The sequence below is a fragment of the Sus scrofa genome, chromosome 6 (genome assembly GCF_054392235.1).
Source record: "Sus scrofa isolate SSC_HxYL_T2T_F1_AM1 chromosome 6, Sscrofa_HxYL_maternal_Yorkshire_Landrace_v2.0, whole genome shotgun sequence".
NCBI classification, from domain to species: Eukaryota; Metazoa; Chordata; class Mammalia; order Artiodactyla; family Suidae; genus Sus; species Sus scrofa.
In genome coordinates this window covers 113,240,675-113,266,991 of record NC_139388.1, presented here as the reverse complement: position 1 = coordinate 113,266,991, position 26,317 = coordinate 113,240,675, and the positions used below count along the sequence as shown (strand labels likewise).

Sequence of the window (26,317 nt, the reverse complement as noted above, 5' to 3'; positions counted from 1 at the left end):
GGTGTGGACCCACCTCAAGAGCACCTGACTGAATTGGGTGGGCTGCAGCCCAAGAATTGGGATTTTAAAAGTGCCTCAGGTGGCTCTAATGTGCAGTCAAGATCAGGCCACACTGGTCTTGGCAAGGCTGGGTGCCTTTGTATATCCTGTCATAGGAAGCAGGACAGGAGTTTCCTTCGTGGCTCAGTGGTTAACGAACCTGATTAGGAACCATGAGGATGCAGATTCCATCCCTGGCCTCGCTCAGTGGGTTAAGGATCCATCATCGTGGTGAGCTGTGGTGTAGGCTGCAGACATGGCTCAGATCTGGTGTTGCTGTGGCTATGGTATAGGCTGGCAGCTGCAGCTCCGATTTGACCCCTAGCCTGGGAACTTCCATAGGCCGCAGGGGACAGAGGGGTGTCTGTGGGCAGGAGAAGGGTCACAGACGCTATATTCTAGAGACAGTCCTTGTGCCTGTTGTGTGGCGACACAACAGAGGTGTCAAAAGAGCAAGACTTCGGCTACAGACATTGAGAAACTGAAGTCAAGGTTCTAGTTGGTCTATTACTCCCCAAACCACCCATGTTCATCAAAATACAAAACAAAAGCTGAAAAGAAAACCACCTTGACTTCTTGGTATAATCCAACGGTTGATGACCCATTAGTCCCAGGCCACCGTGGGATCGGGTGATCCATACCCCTCTCTGCCTTCCAGCCCCTCCCCCAGCACCTCTGGTGAGGCAGGGTTCTCTTGTGAGAATCATCTGGGAAGAAACAAAACCCAGCAAGGTTTTGACACTCACCTGGTGGATATCGAAAGTCTTGGCTTTGTTAAACTTTGTGGAACCTTTAAGCAACATTAGAAAAGGTGGTTTGTTTAAACTGCAGCCTCCCAGGGACACATCTCTCTTGGTGGATTTACTAGCCAAGTCGAGGACTTTAGGACTCTCCATTAGCCTGGAAGGAGGGCAGAAAGAAGCTCTGACACATCAATGGAAACACGTTGGCAGGGAGACTTTGTTTCAAAAATACACATTCTTGGAGCTCCCACTGTCACACAACAGGATTGGCGGTACCTTGAGAGTGCTGGGATGGCGTTCCATCCCCAGCTCAGCGCAATGGGTTAGGGATCCCATGTTCTCACAGCTGCAACTTAGGTTGCTACTGCAGCTCCGATCCGATCCCTGGCCGGGGAGCTCTGTATGTCACAGGGCACCCAAAAACAAACAAAAAAATTTCTTTTTTTTTTTTTTTTGTCTTTTAGGGCTGCACCTTTGGCATATGGGGGTCCAAAAGGAACTGTAGCTGCTGGGCTATGCCACAGCCACAGCAACTTCAGATCCGAGCCACGTCCGCGACCTGCACCACAGCTCATGGCAATACCTGATCCTTACCTCACTGAGCAAGGCCAGGGATTGAACTCATGTTCTAATGGATGCTAGTTGGGTTTGCTAATGGCTGAGCCACCACAGGAACTCCAAAAAGCACATTTTTTTTTTTTTGTCTTTTTGCCATTTCTTGGGCTGCTCCTCTGGCACATGGAGGTTTCCAGTCTAGGGGTTGAATCGGAGCTATAGCCCTGGCCTATGCCAGAGCCAGAGCAATGTGGGATCTGAGCCGCGTCTGAGATCTACACCACAGCTCATGGCAATGCCAGATCCTTAACCCACTGAGCAAGGATTGAACCTGCAACCTCACGGTTCCCAGTCGGATTCGTCAACCACTGTGCCACGATGGGAACTCCAAAAAGCACATTCTTACTGTCCTGATTTCTGGCTAAATTCTGTCACCCACCCATCTGGTATGCCTAGAGGAAACACTAGGCTCGTATAGGTTTGGGAGTACTGTACCCAGCTCTGCCTTCCCTTAAATACCCAGCACTGTGCCTCACTGGCAGAAGGGCTTAATAAACTTTTATTGACTTGAGTAGCCAGGATTGTGGCAAAGCCAGAATATTATAGTTCTGTCTTTGGAATGGGGGCCATGCAGAAATATGAAGATGAAATATGCACAGAGGACGAACACTGGCACTGGGCGATCTAGGATGATGTGCACATTAGGAAACCTCAGAAGTGAGTTCGTGGAAGGATTTCTCTCCTTTATTTCAGTAGGAAAATCTCATGGATAAATCTGCTTCATCTTATGTTCACCAAGCCGGGATGGCAGGTCACAAGCTCCTAACAGGCTGCCTAAGGTTCAGGACCAGTCCCACGCCCTCCCTCTGCCCTGGGGAGAGTTTTCTTTGCTCTGACCTGAAAATGATTGTTTTGTGGCAAAAAAAAAAAAAAAAAAAAAAAAAAAAAAAAAAAAGAGAGAGAGAGAGAGAACATTTAAACATTTACATGCAAGCACCAGGCCCTACTCTATGAAAAGTCACGTTCAATGCTATGGTGATCTGGTTTCCTAGCACTGCACTGGTCCACGCAATTTCTTGGCCTTGAAAACTGAGGGAAGATGATTGAATCTAATTGCACAATCTTGATTACAACTAAATAAAATTTCAGTGTGAATATTTTTCAGGGCTATAATCTGAAAGTTAATTAAACCTTTTCCAAAGTTATGTTCCAAAGCTGTTTCTACAAGGAGAAGCTGAGCCCAGAAGCTTTGGGTTAATTTGCTATTAATGGGTGTATCGTGCCAAAGAGGGCGTTTTGAAAGATTGTGAGATGAGCGCCTCCTGCAGCATGTGGTGCAAGTCCCCTCCCTGCGAGGGCAGGCCATTCTCATCAGCGGCACATGCACAGAGAAAGGGCACCCACCTCCGGACAAAAACATTGCTGATGCAACCCTCAAACTGACTCCCACCCAGACGCAGGGACTGCTGGGAATCTGAAAAGTCTCGAAGCTTTTGGTTGTTTTTCAGAGGCTGGTCATCAATGAGGAGCCGGAGTCTGAAAAAAAGAGGAGGAAAGCAAAAGAGGGGTGAGAACAGCTGGAAAATGGTTCTTGCCAGGTGGCCAACTGATTGTGTTTGATTCTGACTCAAAATCATCTACCTGAAATAACCCATTAAACTAAACTTATTCTTAAAGAGCATTCAAATATTTTTCATGTATTTCTTTTTGCCCATGAAATTTTGCACATCATGGCAGATGAACTTGTAGATCTTTCATTCTCATCACTCCCGTTTCATTCTCCCATTTTAATGTACCCCCATGTATTTATCCATCCAACTGTTGACTGACTTTTTTAAAGGAGAAAACAGGCATATCTCATTTTATTGCACTTTGTTTAAAAAACATGCTTTGCAGATCCTGCAGTTTTTTACAAACTGAAAGCTGTGGCTACCTTGCCTCCAGCAAGTCTATTGGCACCATTTTTCCCACAGCACTTGCTCACTCTGTGTTCTGTGTCACATTTTGTTAATTCCTGCAATTTTTCAAACATTCCACCAGCAAAGAGATAATGACTCCCTGAAGGCTCAGATGATGGTAAGCATTTTTTAGCAATAAAGTATTTTTAAAGTATGTAGGATTTTTTTTTAAAGACATAATGCTACTGCACATTTAATAGACTACAGTATAGTATAAACATAACTTTCATATGCATTGGGAAACCAAAAATTTTGTGACTCTTTATTGTGAAATTTGCTTTATTGCGGTGGTCTGAAACCAAACCTGTACTCTCTCCAAGGTCTGCCTGTGTATGTACAGAGAGTGCACATGTTTTAAGTACACATCTCAGTGAACCTTTGAAATGTGAAAACACCCAACATCATCAGCATCCAGACAAAGAAGCAGAATCAACCATCTCCCCAGGCACCTTGCCTGGGCTCCCTTCCGCTTTCCAGCCTTCCTCCCCTCCAAGAGTAACCACTATCCTGAATTCGCACAGAGCAGGTTGATCTTGCCTGCTTCTGATGTATAAACGACATCATGGCAGATGAACTTGTAGATCTTTCATTCTCATCACTCCCGTTTCATTCTCCCATTTTGAATGTACCCCCATGTATTTATCCATCCAACTGTTGACTGACTTTTTTAAAGGAGAAAAATCGACAGAGAACCAAGAAGAAGCCCAAGACTTACTAGTAAAATGGTGCGGCATCAAGGACACACAGCACTCCAGAAAGATACTAGAAAATTCCATGAAACTAAATAAAGTAAAATTCTTAGCGCTCTGACAAAAGAGCCCTTCCACTCACCCAGAGTTGTCGCTTATTACAGACACGTAATGCAGTAACCCATCCATGTAGGTCTGTGGAGATGTGAGAATTGGGCCACTGCTATCCCTGGTGCTGAGTTCAATGTGACCATCCTCCAGGGTGACCTGCAGGCTGCTTGACTGAAATCATCAGAGCACAAATCCATCAATGCAGTCACCACTATGAACGTATCAATACCGAACTTATGATCAAAACTATGTACAAAACAGGCTGTTTTGACCCGAATGTTTTGACTTTGCTATTTTGATCTAAAGATTATTTTTGAATATTTGGACTCCATGTTTAAGGTTTATGAATGTCAAAATCTAACGCAAATTATTTTAACACTGATGCCTCTGACAAAAGCATTTTAAGGATGTACATTCATAAACCAACTTAATTTCTCCATTAGTAATACAAAACAGTTAAACCGTTTCTAAATTTTTCTGTTTTCACTTTCATTCTGCTAAAGTTATTTTCATCAGGATCAATTTTCTTCTGAGTAAATTTTTACAACAAAAACCTGATTCATCATTTTTTTCATAGATGATTATAATGATAGCTTCTCTTCGATCATGAATTTTTTATTTTCAGGCCCTAATTTCTAGGAGGTTCAATTGTCAAACTCTGCAGATCTAAATTTTGACAAGATGATTTGATTCTGTCAATTCTTAATTTTTAAAAATGTGTGTAGTTTTAGAATTTATCATTTTAGTTTTACTGATGTTTTAGCCTACCAGGTATAATTTTTTTACAGTTTTCAATCAAATGTAATTCTTCACTGAGCGTTTAGCCTAAAACAATTTTTAAAGTGTGTGGTTGCAGCCCTTGTCAGTTTTACTTTATGTTGATTTTTTTAAGTTAGCAATACTTCTCATAAACTGGATAAAATAATGCTAATTGAGACTGTATTTCTTAGCTAAGCTATCATGAAGTTGAGGGCACTGTTCTTAGAATATTTGTAGGGTAGGGTTCCTGCACTGTCCAGGATTGATCACATCTTTTGCTAAGCCAATTCCACTTGCTTTGGACCATTTTGTATATTATACACTAAGCGTCCTCACCCTTGGCAGAGGAAACAGGGATTGTGTGTTGAAAGAGCTCGGTCAAAACCTCCTGCTCTGATGGAAAAGCCACACTCACAATGTCAATGCTGGCATGTGCTTTTTCAAGAGGATTTTTGTGTATTTGTTTTGTTTTGTTTAAAAAAAAAAAGATCTTTAATGGAGGATGAACAAAGATAGCATTCTACTGGGCATAACCAGATATATTCTACTAGGAGAGGCATTCTACTAGGACATGACCAGACGCAGCTACACCCTCCTTTCAACAAATTCTAGATGTCTGTTGTGCTGACAACCCAGAAGAAACACATCCAAGAAGGACCATGTCCTGCTTGTACTTCTATTTTAAAATCCCACTCATTCCACCAGGGGATTTCTGAGTATTAGCTGACTTTTGTGCCTACATCACCACAAGAGCCAAAATCCCCTTAAGTTTTGGAATTTCTCTGGCTTGTTGTACATGAATAGAGAGCAAAGGACCTTACTTTCTCCCATTCTCCCATGTAAATACGGTCCAACTAGCTGCTGCTGCTGCAAAAAAGAATCTGAAGAGCTCTCTTTTGTGGAATCGCAAAGGAGGATTGGGGATAGCTTCTGATTTTTTTCTTAGACTTGAAAATGGAAGCTATGCTATTACTTATAATAGTTCTAACTCACCTCCACTCATAAAATACATACCTAAAAAGAAGTGAAAACAAATCCATGAATATACACAAATTCAGTTCTATAGCCTATCACGTGTTTTCTATGCCTGATTTTGTTTAGAACCAACTTTGGATGGGTAGCAGCTTCTATGGTTGAAATACACAATAGCATTTACTGTGTGACGGTAGATAAAATGTCCAACGACTTTACCTTCAAAGTCCCTCTATTGTTTTTGACATCAAACTTTGAGTCAGGTTTAAATCTTTGCAATATTTCCTACCCTTGTCTGATGATTTAATAAGATGCCACTGGGTTGAAAGGTCTGAAACCCGAAGGAGGCCTGGAAGTGGCTGGGCGATGGCCAGTCCAAATTGGTGAAACTCAACTGTCCTCCCCTGGAGAATGAGGCAGATCGCACGAGCTGAAAAGCAAACATGGAATAAATTCCTGGCGCAGTAATCTCATCCTGGCTGAAATACAGTATCTTAACCAAGGGCATGTCACTTGAACCCCTGGATGTGACTTAATGTACCCTGGGGAAGAAAGAGTTTACTTTTCTGAATGATAATGTACCAGTCATGTTTCCTTTTTTGTGGGTAGTGCTGGTATTCCCACATTCCTCCAAATGTAATATGCAAACCTGAAGAGGTTCTGCAAGCACACTGGAGAGTGTAATAAATGAGCCAGTTCACCATAACACTGTGTGCTACCAAAAAAAAGAGTCAAAAGTTGGTATGTTAAAGAATGCCAAGTGTGGACAAGCTGGGGAGCATCCCTTTGCAAGGTTCTGAACTCACTTACCTTCCAGTCTTCTGAGCACCTCTTTGTTACTCCCACTGTATCATTCAATCTAACAACACCACTGGTCTTCCTTAGGTTTTTCATGCAGCCTCGGAAAGCCGGTGTAGAAATGTTAAACCTGGTTTGGGATTCAAGAGAAGGAAGAGATGGACCAGAGCAGGCTTGACTGGGAATTGGAGCTGAAACACTACACTCACTCCCTACTATCTCTTATTATCAGGCAGATGTTTCATGGTTATCTCTTCTCCTGGGATTTCTAGAGCGCCCCTTATTTTGTGATGCTGAAAGAAATCTACTTCCTTTCAGTGTGATTTGAATCCTCGGCTTTAAAAAGGAATGCAAATAATGTTGACCAAAGAATGGCCAGGGTCCCCAAATGATGTATCGACACAGATAAGGTACATGATCTGGAATTACTTGCCGACCCCCGCCTGGAGTCATGGTGGTGCATCGTGAATTAAAGGCATATGTAGTAGTTCCCATCATTGTGCAGCAGAAACAAATCCGACTAGGAACCATGAGGTTGTGAGTTCGATCCCTGGCCTCACTCAGTGGGTTAAGGATTCAGCGTTGCTGTGAGCTGTGATGTAGGTCGAAGACGGGGCTCAGATCTGGCATTGCTGTGGCTGTGGTGTAGGCTGGCAGCTGTAGCTCCAATTAGACCCCTAGCCTGGGAACCTCCATATGCCACGAGTGCGGCCCTAAAAAGCAAAAAAAGGCTGAGGTAAGTGGAATGACTGGCCAGTGGGGACCTGCTATATAGCCACAGAGAATTCTACCCAATATTCTGTGATCATCTTTGTGGGAAAAGAATCTGAAAGAGAATGGATGTGTGTACATGTATAACTGAATCACTTTGTTGTACAGCAGAAATGATTATGACATTGTAAATCCACTATGCTTCAATAAAACTTTGAAAAATGAAAAAGTAAATTAATAAATTCATATACTATAAACCTTATATAAATATATTAGTAAGCTAATAAATAAGTCATTTAATGGGACCAGAAATACTCTAGAAAGCTTTTTGCTCTTCTTTCCCTCTCCGGTTCTAAGTTAGCTCAGAGGAAACAAATGTTACTTTTTGGCTCTAGGCAATGATAAAAAATGTGGCTTGGGATTTAATCAATGTCCTAATGTCCCATTGGGACAATGGGAAGCATTGTCTGGCCTCACATGCTGTATCCACCACCTCCTAAGTGTGCAAAAGGTCAATGTGAAGGCCCTGGAACCCTCTGTGGCACGTAGCCATGAACACAGAGGAAGGGTCTTTGAGAGGAGCCACGGGCTCTGGATCAGACTGCCTGGGTTCGAGTCCTGTCTCTGCTGCTTTCTCTCTCTGCTCTGTTTTCTCATTTGTTCAATGGGCATGCGGTAATCGGCTCCCCAGGGCTGCTGTGAGTTTAAACGAGAGAATATGTGTAATGTACTCAAAGCGTGCCCAGTACAGAGCAAGGACTCAATCTGCGGCGGCAGAGTCAATAACTACCCCCAGATGGTGCATCATTATAACGAAGGAACTTCTAAAGCGCCTCCTCCTACGTGGCTGTTTGGCATTTCCCTTTGGATCTGACTTTTGGATCTGCCTGGAGCCGACATCATGTAAAACACTAACACACAGCAAGTGACTGAAGTCCAGGCAAATATTTGTGTTTCTTAAGCAAATGTCATAATAAGAAAAACATAAAGCTGACTTCATTATAAACCCCTAGAGCAGCTCACTTTTCTAAATGGGAAGGTGTCTGCCTTCCTTTGTATTCAATTCATTATAAACAGTTGAGCTACATGCACTATGCATAAAATTAAATTTCTTTTTCCCTTTTAAAAGAAGAAACGAATCCTAACTGGCATTGCAGCATGAACTTGATTATTTTATAAAGTTGGCTTCTTGATTCAGAAAAGAAAGAAAGTTCATATCCATTTTGGGAGCTTGTCTGTTTAGATCTCTTCTCTCTTGGGTTTCAACATGTTTTAGACCCTTCAACATCTCCTAATCCCTTCTTTCCAGAAAGCATAGGAAGGAAGAATTTGGTGGCGGAAATGAAAAGGGGAAAGAAAGGCAGCTGACAGGTACAGGGCACCTATTCTATGTGAGATACTATTATACGATCCTCACAATAACATTTGGAGACAGATATTTTCTTTCTTTTTAAAAAATTTTATGGCCGCACCAACAGCATAGGGAAGTTCCTGGGCTAGGGATCAAATCCATGCCCCCCCAGTGACCTGAACGACTGTGGTTGGATTCTTCACCCACTGTGCCACAGCAGGAACTCCATGGAGGGAGACGTTTTCTTCACGGACATGATTAAGCATTTACCAGGTACCTGGCACTGTGCTAACCCCTTTACCCTGCATCTCACCAGCGCTCTGTGAGTTAGGCCACCACTATGCCCATGTTAACGGATGTACAAGGAGGCTTGGGAAGGCTGAGTGACCTGCATGGGGTCATGCAGCAGGAAGGTGACAGCACTGGGATGTGCATGGTCAGGATGTCGTATAAGCCAGTGTGACCTAAAGCCCTGCCCTTCATACTTATACAGCTGTGTACCCAAAGCACTGGGAACGACCGTGACTCTCTCCCACAGAACAGACGCTTACAGCAGAGATGGAAGGATGAAAGATTCATTTCCACTATTCTTTGGGGTGTTCTTGTTACTCTGGTAACTCTTGTTACCCTAGCGTTCCATGTTTGCCCCAGGATTCAGGGTCTGAGGACCTTTGCTAGAGGCCCCGGATCATGGAGGGGTGCAAGCTGCGGTAAGAATGAGTTGGCATGTGGGGTCATGTATCACACTGTGCGCCAGTCTGTTCACCAAGGCTCAGCCAGGTCCACCTGCTGCAGGTGGATTTCAGAGAGCAGTAAGAGCAAAACACAACCCTGAACTCAGTTTGGGTAGCAGTAAATGGCCAACAGACCCTTGCTTGATTTCGAATTACTTTCACTTTAATGTAGTATTATTACACTCTGATGCAATGACGTACATAGGTTCTCAGAAAAAATGTCTTGTTGACCTGAGACCCTCCGGCGTCAACAAGGATGATTTGCTTTTCTCATGGGGAACAGATGGAATTAACAGATTGTGACTTCTGACTATAATCCTAAACAAGTCATTCCAAGATCAGAGTCCCCATTCCTAGAAGACACGCTACAGTGAGAGGAGGAAAGGTAACACTCACAAAATCTCCTGTCAAAGCTGCTGCTTTTAGAGATTGCATGAGGCTTGCCTCTGTCCACAAGAGGTTCAAGCACTCATTTCTTCCACTAACGTCAGGGGTCAGGGTGCCTCCCTCCGTGGCAAGAATTGCTGGTGCCCCTACAGAGCTCAGTTACGGGTTATCGGCTATGGGTTATCAGGAGAATTCCTCTGTGACCCACGTCCAATGGGGTCTCAGGACTCTGAACCATTAAGACGGCAGCAGAGGGATGAAGCAGGGCCAGAAATAGCTGAATTTCATTTAGCATCTTACTTGTGAGAGAGTAAAAGATCAGTGACATCCATCTTTTTTTTTTTTCTTGTTTTTAGGGCCATACCTGGGGCATATGAAGTTCCCAGGCTAGGGGTCAAATCAGAGCTGCAGTGTGGGATTGGAGCTACATCTGCAACCTACGCCGAACACTGGATGGATCCACACCCAGCTGAGCAAGGCCGGGGAGCGAACCTGCATCCTCATGGATACTAGTCGAATTCTTAACCCACTAAGCCACATCAAGAACTCCATTTTCTCCTTTTTTTTAATTAAAAATTTTTTTTTAATTTTTAAAATTTCTTCTGATGTTTTAAAAATTTTTTTACAGTGACATCTTTTGATTGGCCTCTATTTCCTGCATTTTTCTTTTTCTTTCTTTTTCTTTTTTTCTTTTTAGGGCCGCACCCAAGGCATATGGAGGTTCCCAGGCTAGGGGTCGAATCAGAGCTGAAGCCTCTGGCCTAAGCCAGAGCCACAGCAATGCGGGATCTGAGCCTCGTCTGTGACCCACACCACAGTTCACAGTAACGCCGGATCCTTCATCTACTGAGCAAGGCGAGGGATCAAACCTGCATCCTCATGGATACTAGTCAGATTCGTTTCTGCTGAGCCATGATGGGAGCTCCCTCCTACATTTTTCATGTACTTGTGATTTTAATTAAAAATTATAAACTGGTCCAGAAAAAGGAAGCAGTCCCTTTTTTGGAAGACCCTAAAACAGATCCCGAGGAGAATTCTATGTCTATCAGCACTTATTTTCATAACAATATCCATCTGTGTATTTCTTTAGTGGATAGAGATGAAAAGGCAAAGAAGGTTCAGTGCTGACTTAATCCAAGGTCACCCTGCTCTTTGGTGGCTGAGCCAAAACTAGAGTCGATCCTTACCCACTACCTTTTTTTTTTGTCAACCTCTCTTGGCTGGCTGATGACACCCACATCGCTGTCTGTGGACCTTCTGCTGACACCACACATAGGCAAACCACCCACCAGTGGCTGTCGTATTGCCTTTGAAAATCCTCGCTGCTCTGGGTAAGCCCACCTGCCTCCATAGCCTCAATGGCCACTTGTTCCAGTCTTCTTTCACTTTTCTCTTGCCTGGACTTCTCTCAAGGGATCTAGGCTTTCTGTCCAAACGCTTTGGGGCATCTCCACGTACTGTCTATTGGGCTCCTGGCACTCAGCCTGTCTCAGACTGAACTCGCCACCCTGTTTCACTGTAGGTGCTGGTCAGCTGTCCAGGTGCCCGATGAAAACCCAGGTATCCTTTCTGAGCACTTTCCTCTGTTACTCCCCAAACCCAAGCAACTGTTCAGTGCTGCCCATTTGCTGCCCTACCTATCCTGTGAATCCACGCTCTTTCCCCCATCTGCACTGCCATTTCCCTGGTCCCGCCACCCGCCTCTCTCACCTCTGTTACTCCCATCTCCCAGCCTCTCTACCTGCCCCTGCCTCTTCCCTCCTAATCCAATCTCCGCCTTGCCCCAGAGCAAACTCAAATCCGATCATGTTCTTTCTTTGCCAAAGCCCCAGATGGTTCCTCACTGTGACTTTCAAGATCTTCTGTGGTCTGGCCCCTGCTTCCTCCCCCAGCAGCCACATAGCATCCCTGGCCTGCTTCATGGTGGCCTCTTGAAAGATCACACTTTCCCTAATTCTTGTCTCTTCACCTATGTTGCTTTTTTGTTTGTTTTTGGCTTTTTGTGGAAGCTTCCAGACTAGGGGTTGAATCAGAGCTATAGCTGCCAGCCAATGCCTCAGCCACAACAACACCAGATCTGGGCTGCATCTGTGACCTGCACCACAGCTCACAGCAATGCCAGATCCTTCACGCACTGAGTGAGGCCAAGGATCTAACCCGAATCTGCATGGATAATAGCCAGGTTCGTTACTGCTGAGCCACAGTGGACACTCCCTCTCTTCACCTATGTTGACTTTCATATGCCAGCGCCTTTCAGGTCGAGTCAGAGACCACTTTTTGATGCCACAACTGGGTTAGATTCCCTCTTTGGGCCACCCCTGCCCCCATTGCCCTGAGCTTCCTCTCTGATGGCACTGGCCTCGTTCTGCTGCCTCCCTTCTGCTAGACTTGAGGCCCTGCTCCATTCATCGTTGTCATCCCATACCACACTGCTTGATGTCACTAGACACCCAATAAGTGCTTGTGTGGTGAACAACTAAATGACAGCCTGAGATGAAGGCCTTGGTCCTCCCCGAGGTTACTCTATTTATTACATTTAAGTGAATAAAACCCAGATTATTGACCATTCATAAATATCTCTTCATAGTTTTTCAATAGTGATGATGCTAAATAGTCAGATCACCTCTTTAGCTCTCAATTACAAACCATGATCTGCAAGGGCCCTTCTCGTTCAAACAAGCTAGAGAATAAAGAGACATTTATGGGAGTTCCCGTTGTGCCTCATCAGGTTACCAAACCAACCAGTATCCATGAGGATCTGGGTTCAACCCCTGGCCTCAGTCAGTGGGTTAAGGATCCGGCGTTGCTGTGAACTGTGGTGTAGGTCACAGACATGACTCAGATTCTGCATTGCTGTGGCTGTGGTGTAGGCCAACAGCTGCAGTTCCTATTCCACTCCTAACCTGGGAACTTCCATACACCACAGACGTGGCCCTAAAAAGCAAAAAAAGACATTCACTCCCAAAATCTATGAAAGTGCTAAGCTTTCTTGTCGTGAGACATGTTTCTACAGTAATTTCTTAGCCCCTTTGCTGAAAACTCTATCTTGTCCTGCCTTACTTCACCCCATATTCCTGCTTGAAAAACAGTCGCAGTGCTGGTAAATGACTTAAGCTTAAGAACGAAGACCTAAAGGCATAAGTTATTCATAGGGTCAGCTGAATGAGGACCTAATGCATTGGTCTAGGCATGAGGTACCTATGCAGATAGGCACGCCTTTGCACAAGTATGATATGTCCTTTTAAGAATAAGAGAAAGAAGGTGTTCCCATCGTGGCATAGTGGTTAACGAATCTGACTAGGAACCAAGAGGTTACAGGTTCCATCCCTGGCCTTGCTCAGTGGGTTAACGATCCAGCATTGCCGTGAGCTGTGGTGTAGGTCACAGACGCAGCTTGGATCCCGTGTTGCTGTGGCTCTGGCATAGGCCAGTGGCTACAGCTCCGATTGGACCCCTAGCCTGGGACTCTCCATATGCCATGGGAGCGGCCCTAAAAAAGGCAAAAACACAAAAAGACCAAAAAAAAAAAAAAAAAAGAATAAGAGAAAGAGGAACCTCATGGCCCCAAGAGGTTTATGAGGGGTCGTTAGCAGGATATGCATTAGCAAGGAGAACCGAGGTGCAAACCTAGGCATGCAGGGTTGCCACAGCTGGGCATGCCATTTGCGGAAGCACAGTGATGATTCTCTGGAAAGCTATGCATAGAGAGCTAATGGCAAGCTTCCTCAAATGCTAATGATTGTTAAATGCCTAAAGGTCAGAGTAAAAGCTTAACCATCTACCAGCTGTGTGACTTTTAAAATAATAAAAGAACTTATAAAATAATTTTAAAAAACTATATCCTGCTCATATAGCCCCCTCCTCACTTGCTCCTAAAGAGCACAGTAAAAGCAGTGAGCTTTCTTGAGGCGGTGCTCTTGGTCCCTGAGACCTTGGGTCCTGGGTTCCCACCTTTACTTAAGATAAATGTTTCTGTGTCTTGTTTTATGTTAACTTTTTTTTCCTTAAGTTTCATAGCACCTGTTCTTCAGCCCCAACCTGCTGAGCTGGTCTCCGCACCTTCTCACCTGCATTTTTGTCTTTGGGGACAACCCGGAAAACTTTAAAACAAAGATTGGCTTCCCATCGTGGCTCAGCAGAAACAAATCTGACTAGCATCCATGAGGAATAGGTTCAATCCCTGGCCTTGCTCAGTGGGTTAAGGATCCAGCGTTGCTGTGAGTTGTGGTGTAGGTTGCAGATATGGCTTGAATCCGACGTTGCTGTGGCTGTGGTGCAGGCCGGCAGCTACAGCTCCAATTCGACCCCTGGCCTGGGAACCTCCATATGCCGCAGATTCAGCCCTAAAAAGACAAACAAACAAACAAACAAACAAACACAAATAACTAAAGATTAGTGTCTCCTCACCAAGGATGGACAGCTGCTCAAATGTATAAGGAATCTCAAAGAAGAACCACTTTGCAGAACACCTGATAAATCACATCTAGTATTCCTTCCCACTGATTGATAAACTAGGAAAAGTATTAACTAGCCTCAGATCTCAAATAAAAGTAACCACCAAACATTCTGGGAGTGCTCTTAGCTTAGTCACAAGGTTGTACTAGCACTTCCAGAGAATCTTCTTCCCAGACATCACTGTCAGCTATCTAAATGCTTTTTGGGAGGATGCAAACACATGAACAAAATCGAAAAGTTATTTTATTTCCTTATTTTTAGAGCCGCACCCGCAGCATATGGAGGTTCCCAGGGTAGGGGTCTAATTGGAGTTGTTGCTGCCAGCCTACACCAGAGCCACAGCCATGCAAGATCTGAGCCACATCTTCAACCTACACCACAACTCACAGCAAAGCCAGATCCTTAACCCACTGAGCAAGGCCAGGGATCGAACCCACAACCTCATGGTTTGTAGTCGGATTTGTTTCTGCTGCGCCACAATGGGAACTCCTAAGAGTTATTTTTAAGTGTATCCTCAGAGTGATATTTGTTTTTCTCATTCAGATTAAGCTTTACTTTCATTCAAATTCATTTAACCCATTCATGTACTCCTTAATCCAGGAAACACTCATGCCCCTAATCCACACTGGCTAATGGGGAAGGGGGCAGGTCATACAGATGTCCCTGACATGCTAGGAGATTCTTCCTGAAGGAGCTGCCGGAGTTTTCAGGGCCCAGAGCCATATGTCAGGCCAGGAGCTGCCTGTGCTCTCCTCTGTGCCTTTAAGGACCTCAGGCCACAGCCTCTGCTTTTTTTTTTTTTTTTTTCCAATGGCCTCTCCTGTGGCATATGGAAGTTCCCCAGTAAGGGACTGCATCCAAGCTACAGCTGCAACCTGTGCCACAGCTGCAGCAACACTGATCCTTTAACCCACTGTGCCAGGGCGGGGATTGAACCCATACCTCTGCAGTGACCTGAGCTGCTGCAGTTGGATTCTTAACCCACTGTGCCACAGTGGGAACTCCCACAGCCTCTGTTCTTACTGGCAGCCCTGTCAATACCAAGTCTATTCCCTGTGGCTTCTCTCCTTCCAGGAATGACAATGGGAGTGACATGCAGTTCCCCTGCCCCCATTCCCTCTCTTTCGAATGGCCTGCCCCATTATCCAGTATTCATTAGGCAATTTTTCTCTGTTGGCTAACACTCTTATACTGAAAAGTTAACTTTCTGTGTTTTTGTTGTTGTTGTTGGAATTAAAAAAGTTAGACTCATTAGTGGCAATCATAACTATTAAGAGAGGTGATGTGCTTCTTTAAAAAAAAATCATCTTACCTTTCTCTGATTGAAATTGGAATTCCTCCCAGATAATATGTGCTAAAATCAAAGGCATCACCTTCAATACTGCTTAGAGAATCCATACGGATCCGCATACGTTTTTGGAGTCTTGAAATCCTGACCGAAATCTGAAATAAACGCAAGATGAAGCAGCAAGCAATGAGAAAAAAAATCCTATTCGCAGTGGTTCAGAGCTATTATGTTTTTGTCTTCCTTTAGATTCATTTACACATATTTTACATGTATACATACATATATATTTATATACATAATATATAAATGAATCTGAATTTATTTATATATATGGACTCTGAGCTGTAGCATATTTGCATCGAATTATAATATGAAAACATTTTAATAGCAATGTTTGCATTTGGAATTAATCATGTTTTAGCTATGCCATATAGATGTTATATATTTCATGCCCAAATGTTCAGATTTTAAAAGGATATGTTTCTCATCTGGTAACAGGAAAGTGTTCTGGGCACTGACTTAATTTTAAAGAACTGAGAATATTTCACAGTTCAAAGGAATAGACCCAAAGAATATACCAAATGATCCTTCCCATCGTTCACGATGGCTCCAATTTCTTTCTCTTTTGGCGGCCCTGAATCCACTTTGTATCGCACCATGAGACGTCCATCTTCTATATTTAGAGACATGAAGCAGTCCTAGAGCATGGAAACAATGATGTTACCAGAAGACCCAGGAAAAGCTAGAAGCCTGGAGCCTGGTGCTCTCGAATTCCAGGCTGCTGTCAGCTCCGGCAGCCCCCTCACTCAAAAGGGAAGACAGTGCCTTCATACCCAATTCCCAGGATCAGTATAACAGTTCAATCTTGTCAGTTATGTTAAACATCCTATACAGTGGTTGGCACATAAAAAGGAAACAAGTGCTAGCTATTGGCATGATTGTGTTTTATAACAATCTATAACCAGCCTGCAAAAATGGAAATGGAAAAGATACAGAGCATCAATATTCATGTGAAAACATTAAGGCTACCTTTTGGATAGAGGTTGGGTCTTTCTCAGACCCCAGACATTTTCTCCCATCTGTCTTCTGACACATTCCTAAGTCTCCATCGCATTGGCTGGCTCATTCTCCCTCTATCTTCCATTTCAGCATGGCCTGGGATCTCAGATGGGGTCTCTCCCACCACCCTCTTGGCCTGAGCAATCACCATCACTCATACTATGGCTCCAATTCAGGTGTGCCCATAAGCCCACCTTCTTTTTTTTTTTTTTTTTTTTTTTTTTTTGTCTTTTTGCCTTTTCTAGGGCTGCTTCCTGTGGCATATGGAGGTTCCCAGGCTAGGGGTCTAATCGGAGCTACAGCCACTGGCCTATGCCAGAGCCACAGCAACATGGGATCCGAGCTATGTCTGCAACCTACTCCACAGCTCACAGCAACGCTGGATCCTTAACCCACTGAGCAAGGCCAGGGATTGAGCCCGCAACCTCATGGTTCCTAGTTGGATTCGTTAACCACTGTGCCACGACAGGAGCTCCAAGCCCATCTTCTTTTCTCCAACCTAGACCTGTCATTTCAGGGCCAGGTCTGTATATCTGATTACCTTATTGCTCTTGCTGGCAAGAATCACAGATGTCTCAAATTCAGAATATCTCTAACAGAAGTTAGGAACTACACGATTCCTACCTGCTGCCCTTCACACTGCTCTCTCTCCTTCGTTCTCTCTCCTATCACTAACCACAGTGCTGAGCCAGCCACAAACCCACCAGGAGTCATAACTGCATCCCCATCATGGTGTCAGGCACATACTTGAACCCGCCGCTTCCCTAGTGGAAAGATAAGCTGAGGAATTTCAGGGGTAGGCCTTGAAGGTTGACTCTTACACAGTTTCCTAATGAGGAGAAGACCTCTCTTTGAAGTCAAATGCCAGCATCTTTACCTACAAGGAGAATCGGTCCTTCTCTGGATCCTAAATCTTGCTCCTGAAAGCCAGTGAGGATTCATCCTACCCACAAATAATAGAACGATATCAACTCACTAAAAGTAATGAGCCATCCTACTTAATTGCAGCACTCAAGATAATTTTCTCTTATCTGATTACTAATAGTATTTCATAAGTTTTCTTCTACTATAAGAAGTAGTTCTGCCTTTTTCTTTTTTTAGGGCCACACATGTGGCACATGGAAGTTCCCAGGCTAGGGGTCAAATTGGAGCTTCAGCTGCTGGCCTGTGCCACAGCCACAGCAATGTGGGATCTGAGCCGTATCTGTGACCTACACCACAGCTCACGGCAACGCTGGATCCTTAATGCACTGAGCAAGGCCAGGGATCGAACCTGCATCCTCACAGACACTAGTTGGGTTCGTTAGCACTGAGCCACAACGGGAACTCCCTCACAGAAGTAGTACTTCTGGCACTTAGTCTCTAGAAATTCAAAATGTAGTACAAAGAAGACCTTGTTTTGGAAAACAACGGCCTTTCCCTGAAGATGCTGTGTGACCTCTCAGCTCTCTGTGTGCTCCAGACAAGTCAGGACCCTCCAAGTCAGTTCCAAAACTGAACCCATCAGAGCTGGTTCAGTCTTGGAACCTCCCCGGGGATCCAGACTCACCCCAGAGAGGAGAGCTGGACCAGGTCTGTGTCTACACCCTGCAGGTAGAAGGATCTGGTAAAATCCCAAGCTCCATATTAATCCCACATTCTCACACCAGAAATCCCATGGACTGATCCACAACTCTCCACAAGAACTGCAGCAACTACAGAACTATCCATGCAGCAGCTACAGAAGCGCTTATTCTCTGGAGAGGTTAACTCCAGGCTCAGCTACCAGCAGATGGCGCTGACAGTCACTCGTAGGGTGTCAACTTTGGCCTCTTCTAATCTAGTAGACTTAGGAATGGTTAGTAGGTGCAAATTATTACATTTAGAATGGATAAACAACAAGGTCCTACTGCATAAAAGCACAGGGAACTATATCCAATCTCCTGGGATACACCATGATGGAAAATAGTATAAAAAATAATGTATATATATGTATGTACAGCAGAATTGGCACAATATAAATCAACTATACTTTTATTTTTATATGGATTTATTTTTATATTCATATGTATATGAATGAATGGTCTCTAGGAACTTCAGCTGCTTGAAAACAGAGAAAAAGTCTTAGAAAGTTAAGGGTCAAGCAGATAGCAAAATTCCACAGAGCCGGAAAAGAGTCAGACCAAGAAGCAAACAGCAGAAGGTCAAAGAGTCTAGCTTTCAGAGAGCTAGGTTCAGAAGAAGCAGGTTATTGGGCAAAGAGCAGTTTTCAAAGAATAAACCTGACAATGCGAATAGAATGAGAAAGGGGTGATTTCTCCCACATGTTGGTGGCATCTTCTCAAATTCCAGATTGCATGCTTTTTGAAAACACACATTCTCACAGCCAAAGAGAAGAGACTTGGGCTAAGGGAAAGGATGCAGGTAACATTTGCACATTGTTTTTCAGATCCAGTAGTTGTTTAGAACAACCCAATTACCCGCAAATTGCTCAAATAAATGGATATATTTGATGTAGTATTTGATGCTTGTTATATAGGTTACCTGGTTTTCTGCGAAGAATAGCAAACCACTATCCACGGTGGTCTGAATTATCTGGGTAAAGAATGGGTTTGCAGCATTTGATTGAGTTGGAATCCGAGCATAGCCTGTACCTTCAAAATAATTTTTGTCTGATTCGTCTTTTCTCCTGTCAACACCAATCATCATAAGTTAGAATAGAGCAGTGAAGGCCCTTCAGGAAAGAGCGTTTATTCACATGAGATGCAAAAGATGGCAAAGCCTGTGCCATCCAATTGTCATGGCTATGTTAAAGAAAAGGAAACTTCTTTAAAACGTTAAAACATCTATCTCCTTCTCCTAAATGTGCTCCTTTTAAAAAAGAAACAAAAACTCAATGATTTTACTATATTTATGGATGTGCTCTTATACTCTACGATGATCAAACCCTAGCTCGACAAAGTACCCAAGAGTCTATTTCTGAAATGTCTGCTTAGGAAGACAGGCCCAGCACCTGAAGGTCTTGAAACATAAGAAATTATGATCCTGAAATATAATTTTATTCTAATAGTCTGTCTCATACTAGAATATTCCACAGCTTCTTAACTTAGAGTAGGTCAGGGGCTCAAAGCAGCAACTTTCAAATAGGTTCATATGCCAAAGTCATAATGGCCTTTATGGACCACTATTTTTTTTTTTTGCAATAAATAATTTACAGTAATAAATACAAAAACTTTCAGTAAATAGTATGTGCCTCAATCAGGTACCATCTAGTGCTATATTTTTTGTGGCAGGAGGCACCAAAAATTGAAGAAAGATTAATTTTTTTCAAAATCAAGACAATCCCATCCATCTAATACTTTATATGAATACGAAAAGATTGCCATAATGTATTAGATTTTAGGGGTGGGCCAGCACTATTGCACATAAACATAATTTAAAAACTATGGCCCAAAGCAATCAGTGACATCAACAGCATCTCACTGGCTGGTTACTATATTTTATGTAATATAAATAACTCCAAGTTACCAAAAATCACAGAGAGACACTGGTTTCTAGGTTTTATTTACCTTCTACAAGGCTCCACTTCTGTTGTGTTGAGATTGAACGTCTTTTTGAAGTTGTACAAGCTCAGAACATTTTCATTGAGGTCATCTAATTCAATACAACCTTTATATGGAGGGAATCTTAGCCTACTAGGAAGCTGAAACAAAACAAAACAAAAACCTTCCACTAAATGAACAAAAGACAATGATCAGGTTGACCAAGAAACAGTATAGCTCTATTACCTTTAAGCATCAATATAGCATATGGACCCTGGAGCCTGGCTGCCCTATTTCCTCGCTTTCTGATCTTAGGAAGATTATTCAACTTCTCTAACTCAGTTTCCTCATCTGTGAAATGGGAATGATAATGATGCTTATTTAAATCAATATACTTAAGCCTAGATCACTGCACATAGAAATGTTAGCTACTATCACTGGACATACTTTAGCTATCGTCACTGGGTATGCTTTAAGAATACATAGTTAAATTCATTGATTAAAATATCATGATGCCAGGAGTTCCCGTTGTGGATCAGAGGTAACAAATCCAACTAGTATCCATGAGGATGCAGGTTCGATCCCAGGCCTCGCTCAGTGGGCTAAGGAGCCAGCGTTAAGGTCACAGACGAGGCTCAGATCTGGTATTGCTCTGGCTGTGGCGTAGGCTAGCAGCTGCAACTCTGATTTGACCCCTAGCTTGGGAACGTCCATAGGCCACAGGTACAGCCCTAAAAAGATTTAAAAAAAAACATGATGCCAAATTAAAATTTAATTACTTTCATTCTGTGAAAATAACATGCACACTCACTCTAAAATCAGATGGGTAACCTCCAACATAAAATACAACATTTTCAGGATCCAAATTGAGGAGTGTGTTGCTACTTTTACTATCCACGTCATGGAGTTGAGGTGCTTCTGGTTTACTGGATGTGGCTTTTTGGGTGTAATTCAGCCTTGCAAACTGATAAATTCTGTTTTAAAATAAATTAGATAATTACGTTATATAAACATTTATGAGAAAGGAAAGAAATCAAAACCAAAACACTAAAGATGCGATACAGCAAAACATGCAATCAACGTTTGGTGAATGTGGGCCAGATTAACAAAGAGCAGTAATTCATCAGCCACATACCTCTGAAACTTCACCCGGTCCATAACTGCCTCCTGAGTTTCACTCTTGGTCAAGGTCTGGTCCACTTGGAGTTCAGCCTCCTGCTCTCCCAGGTTGTAGACACACATGAGCTGGCCGTCTACGACCGCCATGCCAATATAGTCCCTGGAGGCCTGGAAACATAAAGGTCACTTCAGAGCCCTTCATATACCATATTCTCTCCACTCCCCATCCCAAGAGAATGTGTTTCAAATCACTAACAGGATTTATTCAGTTAGCCCTGGGCAAACAGAATGAATGAGGTGCATCCTGTAATAAAATAATACAAACAGGGAATTCCCTGGTGGCTCAGTGGGTTGGGGATCCAGCATTTTCACTGCCGTGGCTCAGGTTGCTGCTGTGGCACAGGTTCGATCCTTGGCCCGGGAACTTCTACATGCTGTGGGTGTTGCCAAAAAAAAGAAAAAAAAAAAAAAGAGAGAGAGAGCAAGAGAGAGAAGTTAATTAACAATGTCTGAGCTGTCTTTGCTCACAGTATCATGAAGGCATTCAGTTATTCACTCCCCCACTTGCTCAGTCTGCAAATATGTGGCAAGTACCTGCCATAAAGATAAAGCAGATATGGGCTCAGGCCTCCATTAGATTTTGGTCTGATAAGAGAGATAAGTCATTTTTGTTTCCCTGTGTGCATACAATGTCCCCTTAACACTCTGTGAACGTCTGTTCTAACACCCAGCACCTATGTTGCCACCATCAGCTACCTACGTATCTTTCCTCTCTGTTAGAATGTGGGATTCTGCGGTAAAAGCAAATTTTTAAAAACTGTGGTAAAATGCACATACCATGAAATTTACCATTTTAACCTTGGTTTACACATATGTTAAGTACATTCAAGAAACACATTTTTGTTCATCATAAATACAGGATGTGGCATCTAATAGGTATATAGCATAAATTGGTTGAATAAATAAAGTCGTGTGCATTTTGCCATAATACAAAGCAAAAAGTCATGTCTTAGGAAAGTTACAGATAAAATCCCAATCCCTGGAAACATGAAAGGGTGACCAGTGCTGGTGCTGGTTTTAGGAACCCCTAAATACAATGTCCACTAGTGACAGCCAACCCTTTCCTAATGGCCCAGAATTTTCGAGAACCGTGCTTCAGACCTTCCTTTGCCCACCATGTCCTATAACCCAGTCAGGGATTAACTTTCCCTCTGACTCGTAAGTAAAAGAGATGCATTTTAAGAGGAGGGATTACAAGCTAAAATGAACTATTTGAAATGCCCATATGGTGGTGGGTTAAAGAATTTAGAACCAGGAGTTCCCGTCGTGGCGCAGTGGTTAACGAATCCGACTAGGAACCATGAGGTTGCAGGTTCGGTCCCTGCCCGGGTTCGATCCCTGCCCTTGCTCAGTGGGTTAATGATCTGGCGTTGCCATGAGCTGTGGTGTAGGTTGCAGATGCGGCTCGGAGCCTGCGTTGCTGTGCCTCTGGCGTAGGCCAGGAGCTACAGCTCCAATTAGACCCCTAGCCTGGGAACCTCCATATGCCGCAGGAAGCGGCCCAAAGAAATAGCAAAAAAAAAAAATTTAGAACCATAGAGATGGGGCAACTGGATTTCTCACGAAAGAGGCAGGAGAGGCTGCAGCTCACGCCAGGCCTCGGACACAGGTGGTCCCCACCCCACAGACATGGCAGGGCCTGCAGCTGGGTGCCCAGAGAAAGAACAGAGGGTCCCGTTGCTGTGAGGAAGAACTGCTCTAGATCGCCACGAAGCCTTGGGTGGCTGCCCTGTTTGTGAGGGGAGGGGTCCTGATCTTCAACCCTAGGTGTGTGTGTGTGTGCTCACATGTACACACACGTGTGCCCACGTGCTGGGGCCCAACCCGTCAGGTAAGCACAGGTGGTGACTGACAGGGATGGGAAGGGACCTGAGGAGCCATCAGATGCAGTGGGACTTCCTCCCGTCAGTCACGTGACGTGTCTCAAAAACCACACTCTTTCCAAAACAAGAGAGAAGTGTGGAAGCAATACTTACGTCTTTATTTCCGAGGTACATCACAAACATGTTCTCGGTGCTCCCATGTTCTGCTGACTCAGGTCTTTGGAGAAACAAAGAAAGAGACGTGTATCCTTTCAAGTCCTCCAGGTCGTTCGGCAGCCGGACTTCAACTCCAGATTTACCGTTGAACCTCATGGGGATGGCCACCTGCGAGGGCGAGATCCGCCGTGTCAGCTGCTCAGGTGAGGAAGGTGGGGGCGCTCCGGGTGGGGCCTGTGCCCGTGTAGCTGCCCAGGGAGCGAAGGGCGCCCATGTCTCCTAGGCCTGGAGGCTTAACTCACGCCGCTGCCCCAGGAGCCTGGGAATAAAGCATTCGCCAGCCTCCTGCGCATCGGCCATTCGTGTTGCGTTCTCTGATCCAGCCACGATAATAGTAATAATAATGATAGGTACTGTTATTATCATTATTATGGTTATACTATTAATATTCTATCAACCCTATTAATATTATAATAATACTATTATTAAAAAATATATGAATATATTAAACAGTATGGGGTTTATATAAGTAAATAAGACATATGTATCATATATAATACATACTGTATATTAGTATAGTATATACCATATATTATATGTTATTAGTATAATATAGTATATATTAGTATAACACAAATATTATATATATTATTATTAGTATGATACAGTAAATATAAGTATAATATTTTTAATTAGTATAAATATTACATATAATATTATATATAATATATACTATATTGGTTTATATAGTATAGGGTATCATAACATGTTTTATATATAGGATATTATAATTTAGGGTATTATGATTAAAGGGTTATAATATATATTGAGTTAATATATTATTATAATGTTATTAATATATTATTTATAACACTACATATAAAATACTGTTAATAAGTTTATAATATTACTATATTAACCCTATTAATATGTATTATAATATAGCCCTATTGGTATATAGCAATGGTGGCCTGGAGGAGAGCCTGGCTTCCTGTCTGCATAAAGTCAGTGGGAAAGAAACTGCTTCAGGTACCAGACGATTTAAGGGATGAAGATGATGTGCACTTTTGAAGGATGACAGGAGGAAATCACCCTTCACACTAGGAGCAACCAAAAAATGAGGGCAAGAAAGCCAGCCAGTTTGTGAGTACATAGATACCCTTCCTTTCTTAATGAATGGAGTAACTATCAAAGAATGAACCTTGGCGCCTGGCAACGTGGGGACACACCCACCTTATTCGCAGCATCTCTGGCCTGCTGAATTAGCTCCCGTATGCGGTCCACGTTGTCCGAGATGTTGCCCAGTGGCAACAGCTGTTGGTTGATACTTTCAATCTTGCTCAAAACATCAGGCAGTTTATTGGTCAATTTCCTTACTGTTGGTGAGATCACAAAACAGAAATTTCTCATTGCGAGTTGAGGAAAGGTTAAATACAGATGTTCTCCTTGATCACACTTGTCAGGTGCTGTGTTTGGGTCTCAAATGTTGGAGAGGAAGACGCAGAATCAATCAGGTACTACATTTTCTAGGTACGTCATGAATTTTATTCTGCTACCTAGATATCACATCATCTTTCTTGACCACTATAGAAAAAAATAAATCTTCGTTTTCTAATCCTTAATACCAATCATAATTAATTACCTAATGATTGAGGGACTATACTGCTATAAAAGAAAAATCAATAGCCCCATGAATGGACTTTTACAAAATCCTACTTGGTCCTTTTAACTAACAGAATAGCAATACTCTTTGAATGTATTACAGGTTCTCTAGTATTTTAATTTCTAAGATCAGACTTTACCGGGGAAAAATTAAAATTGACCGAAGCACATAATAATGGAGAAAATGGAGAGTATGTCCCGGCCAGAGAATGCCTGTCACCTGAATTATCTGCATCAGTGAGAGCCTGGTTGAAGTCTTCTCTCTGCGTGCTGCCATAGGTATCCTTAATCCTTTCCACGTCTGTCTGAATGGGGCTGAGCCCATCGAGAACCTCATTTGTGATGTCGTTGGCATTTCTGACCAAGGTCTTTGCACTACTGATTATACCACTGATGTCATCTAATACAGATACAAACAGGGAAGTGTAAGTATCCAAAATGTTCACAAAAAGGGAGTCAAGTACAGTAGGTTAGAGAGCTTCTGACCTCTCTGGATCCCACGAAGATCATTGCGGATGGTTGTGAGATTGGTGTTTATCATCCCTTTCTGAACTGTCATAATTTTCAGAGTTTGCTGCAGGTTGCTGAGAGCTGGACTGATTTCTACAACGAAACAAAGCAGCAAGAGGCAATTACCCTAAAGAACTGGATTCTCCATTCGTATCAGTGGCCCATGAAATAGCCAGGGTCTGCCCAGCATTGAGCATCTTAGGGTCATTCCCGGGCACCCACTGCATATGCCTGGACCCACAGATCCTGCAGTTACAGAGGCCAAGAGCACACAGAGTCACTAGGTTAAGGATCCGGCATTGCCATGAGCTGTGATGTAGGTCACAGACACGGCTGGGATCCCGAGTTGCTATGGCTGTGGTGTTAGGCTGGTAGCTGCAGTTCTGATTTGACCCCTAGCCTGGAAACTTCCATATGCCACAGGTGCAGCCCTTAAAAAAGCAAAAAAAAAAAAAAAAAAAAAAAAGAGAGAAGGCCTTTTGAAGCAGTTACTCTAATAACCTGAAATGAATTATGTGGGCCTTAAATACGAAAGCAGCAGTGTACATACCTCAATGCCATGTGGGTCCTTTGTTTCGTTGTAAAAATGCCATGGGCACATGGGATTAAAGTCAGAATTTCACCTCCCACCCCAAACCTAAAGAAAGCCAGGCTGTAACAGGCCCATTCACCTCCAGATTTATTGAGATGCATGAGGTTCCAGTTAATTTGGTATATGTTAGAATATTGGGTAGAAACATCAAATCCATGAGTGTACAAAGTAACTTTTGCATGGACCCCAAGATTGGAGAAGTGCATTTGCTTCCGGAGCTGCCTCCCCTGGTCTCATAGGTTGTTTCCACACCCTTGACTATCCC

The 26,317-nt window shown here is 43.3% G+C and overlaps 1 protein-coding gene across 5 annotated transcripts in view; it reads right to left on the bottom strand.

The window, feature by feature from the left end:
* The window catches only part of LAMA3 (laminin subunit alpha 3), a 253,893-nt gene that overhangs the window by 18,209 nt on the left and 209,367 nt on the right, over positions 1–26,317 (bottom strand). For all 5 annotated transcript variants that reach the window (XM_084958210.1, XM_084958209.1, XM_084958211.1 and 2 more), the window contains 15 exon segments: positions 25,437–25,553; positions 25,171–25,350; positions 24,522–24,664; positions 23,286–23,456; positions 21,266–21,417; positions 20,942–21,104; positions 20,158–20,291; positions 19,133–19,277; positions 16,129–16,248; positions 15,575–15,705; positions 6,637–6,754; positions 6,116–6,256; positions 4,127–4,266; positions 2,742–2,873; positions 786–939 (listed from right to left, as the gene is read on the bottom strand). In XM_084958210.1, coding sequence (XP_084814336.1) covers positions 786–939; positions 2,742–2,873; positions 4,127–4,266; positions 6,116–6,256; positions 6,637–6,754; positions 15,575–15,705; positions 16,129–16,248; positions 19,133–19,277; positions 20,158–20,291; positions 20,942–21,104; positions 21,266–21,417; positions 23,286–23,456; positions 24,522–24,664; positions 25,171–25,350; positions 25,437–25,553 — 2,141 coding nt within the window.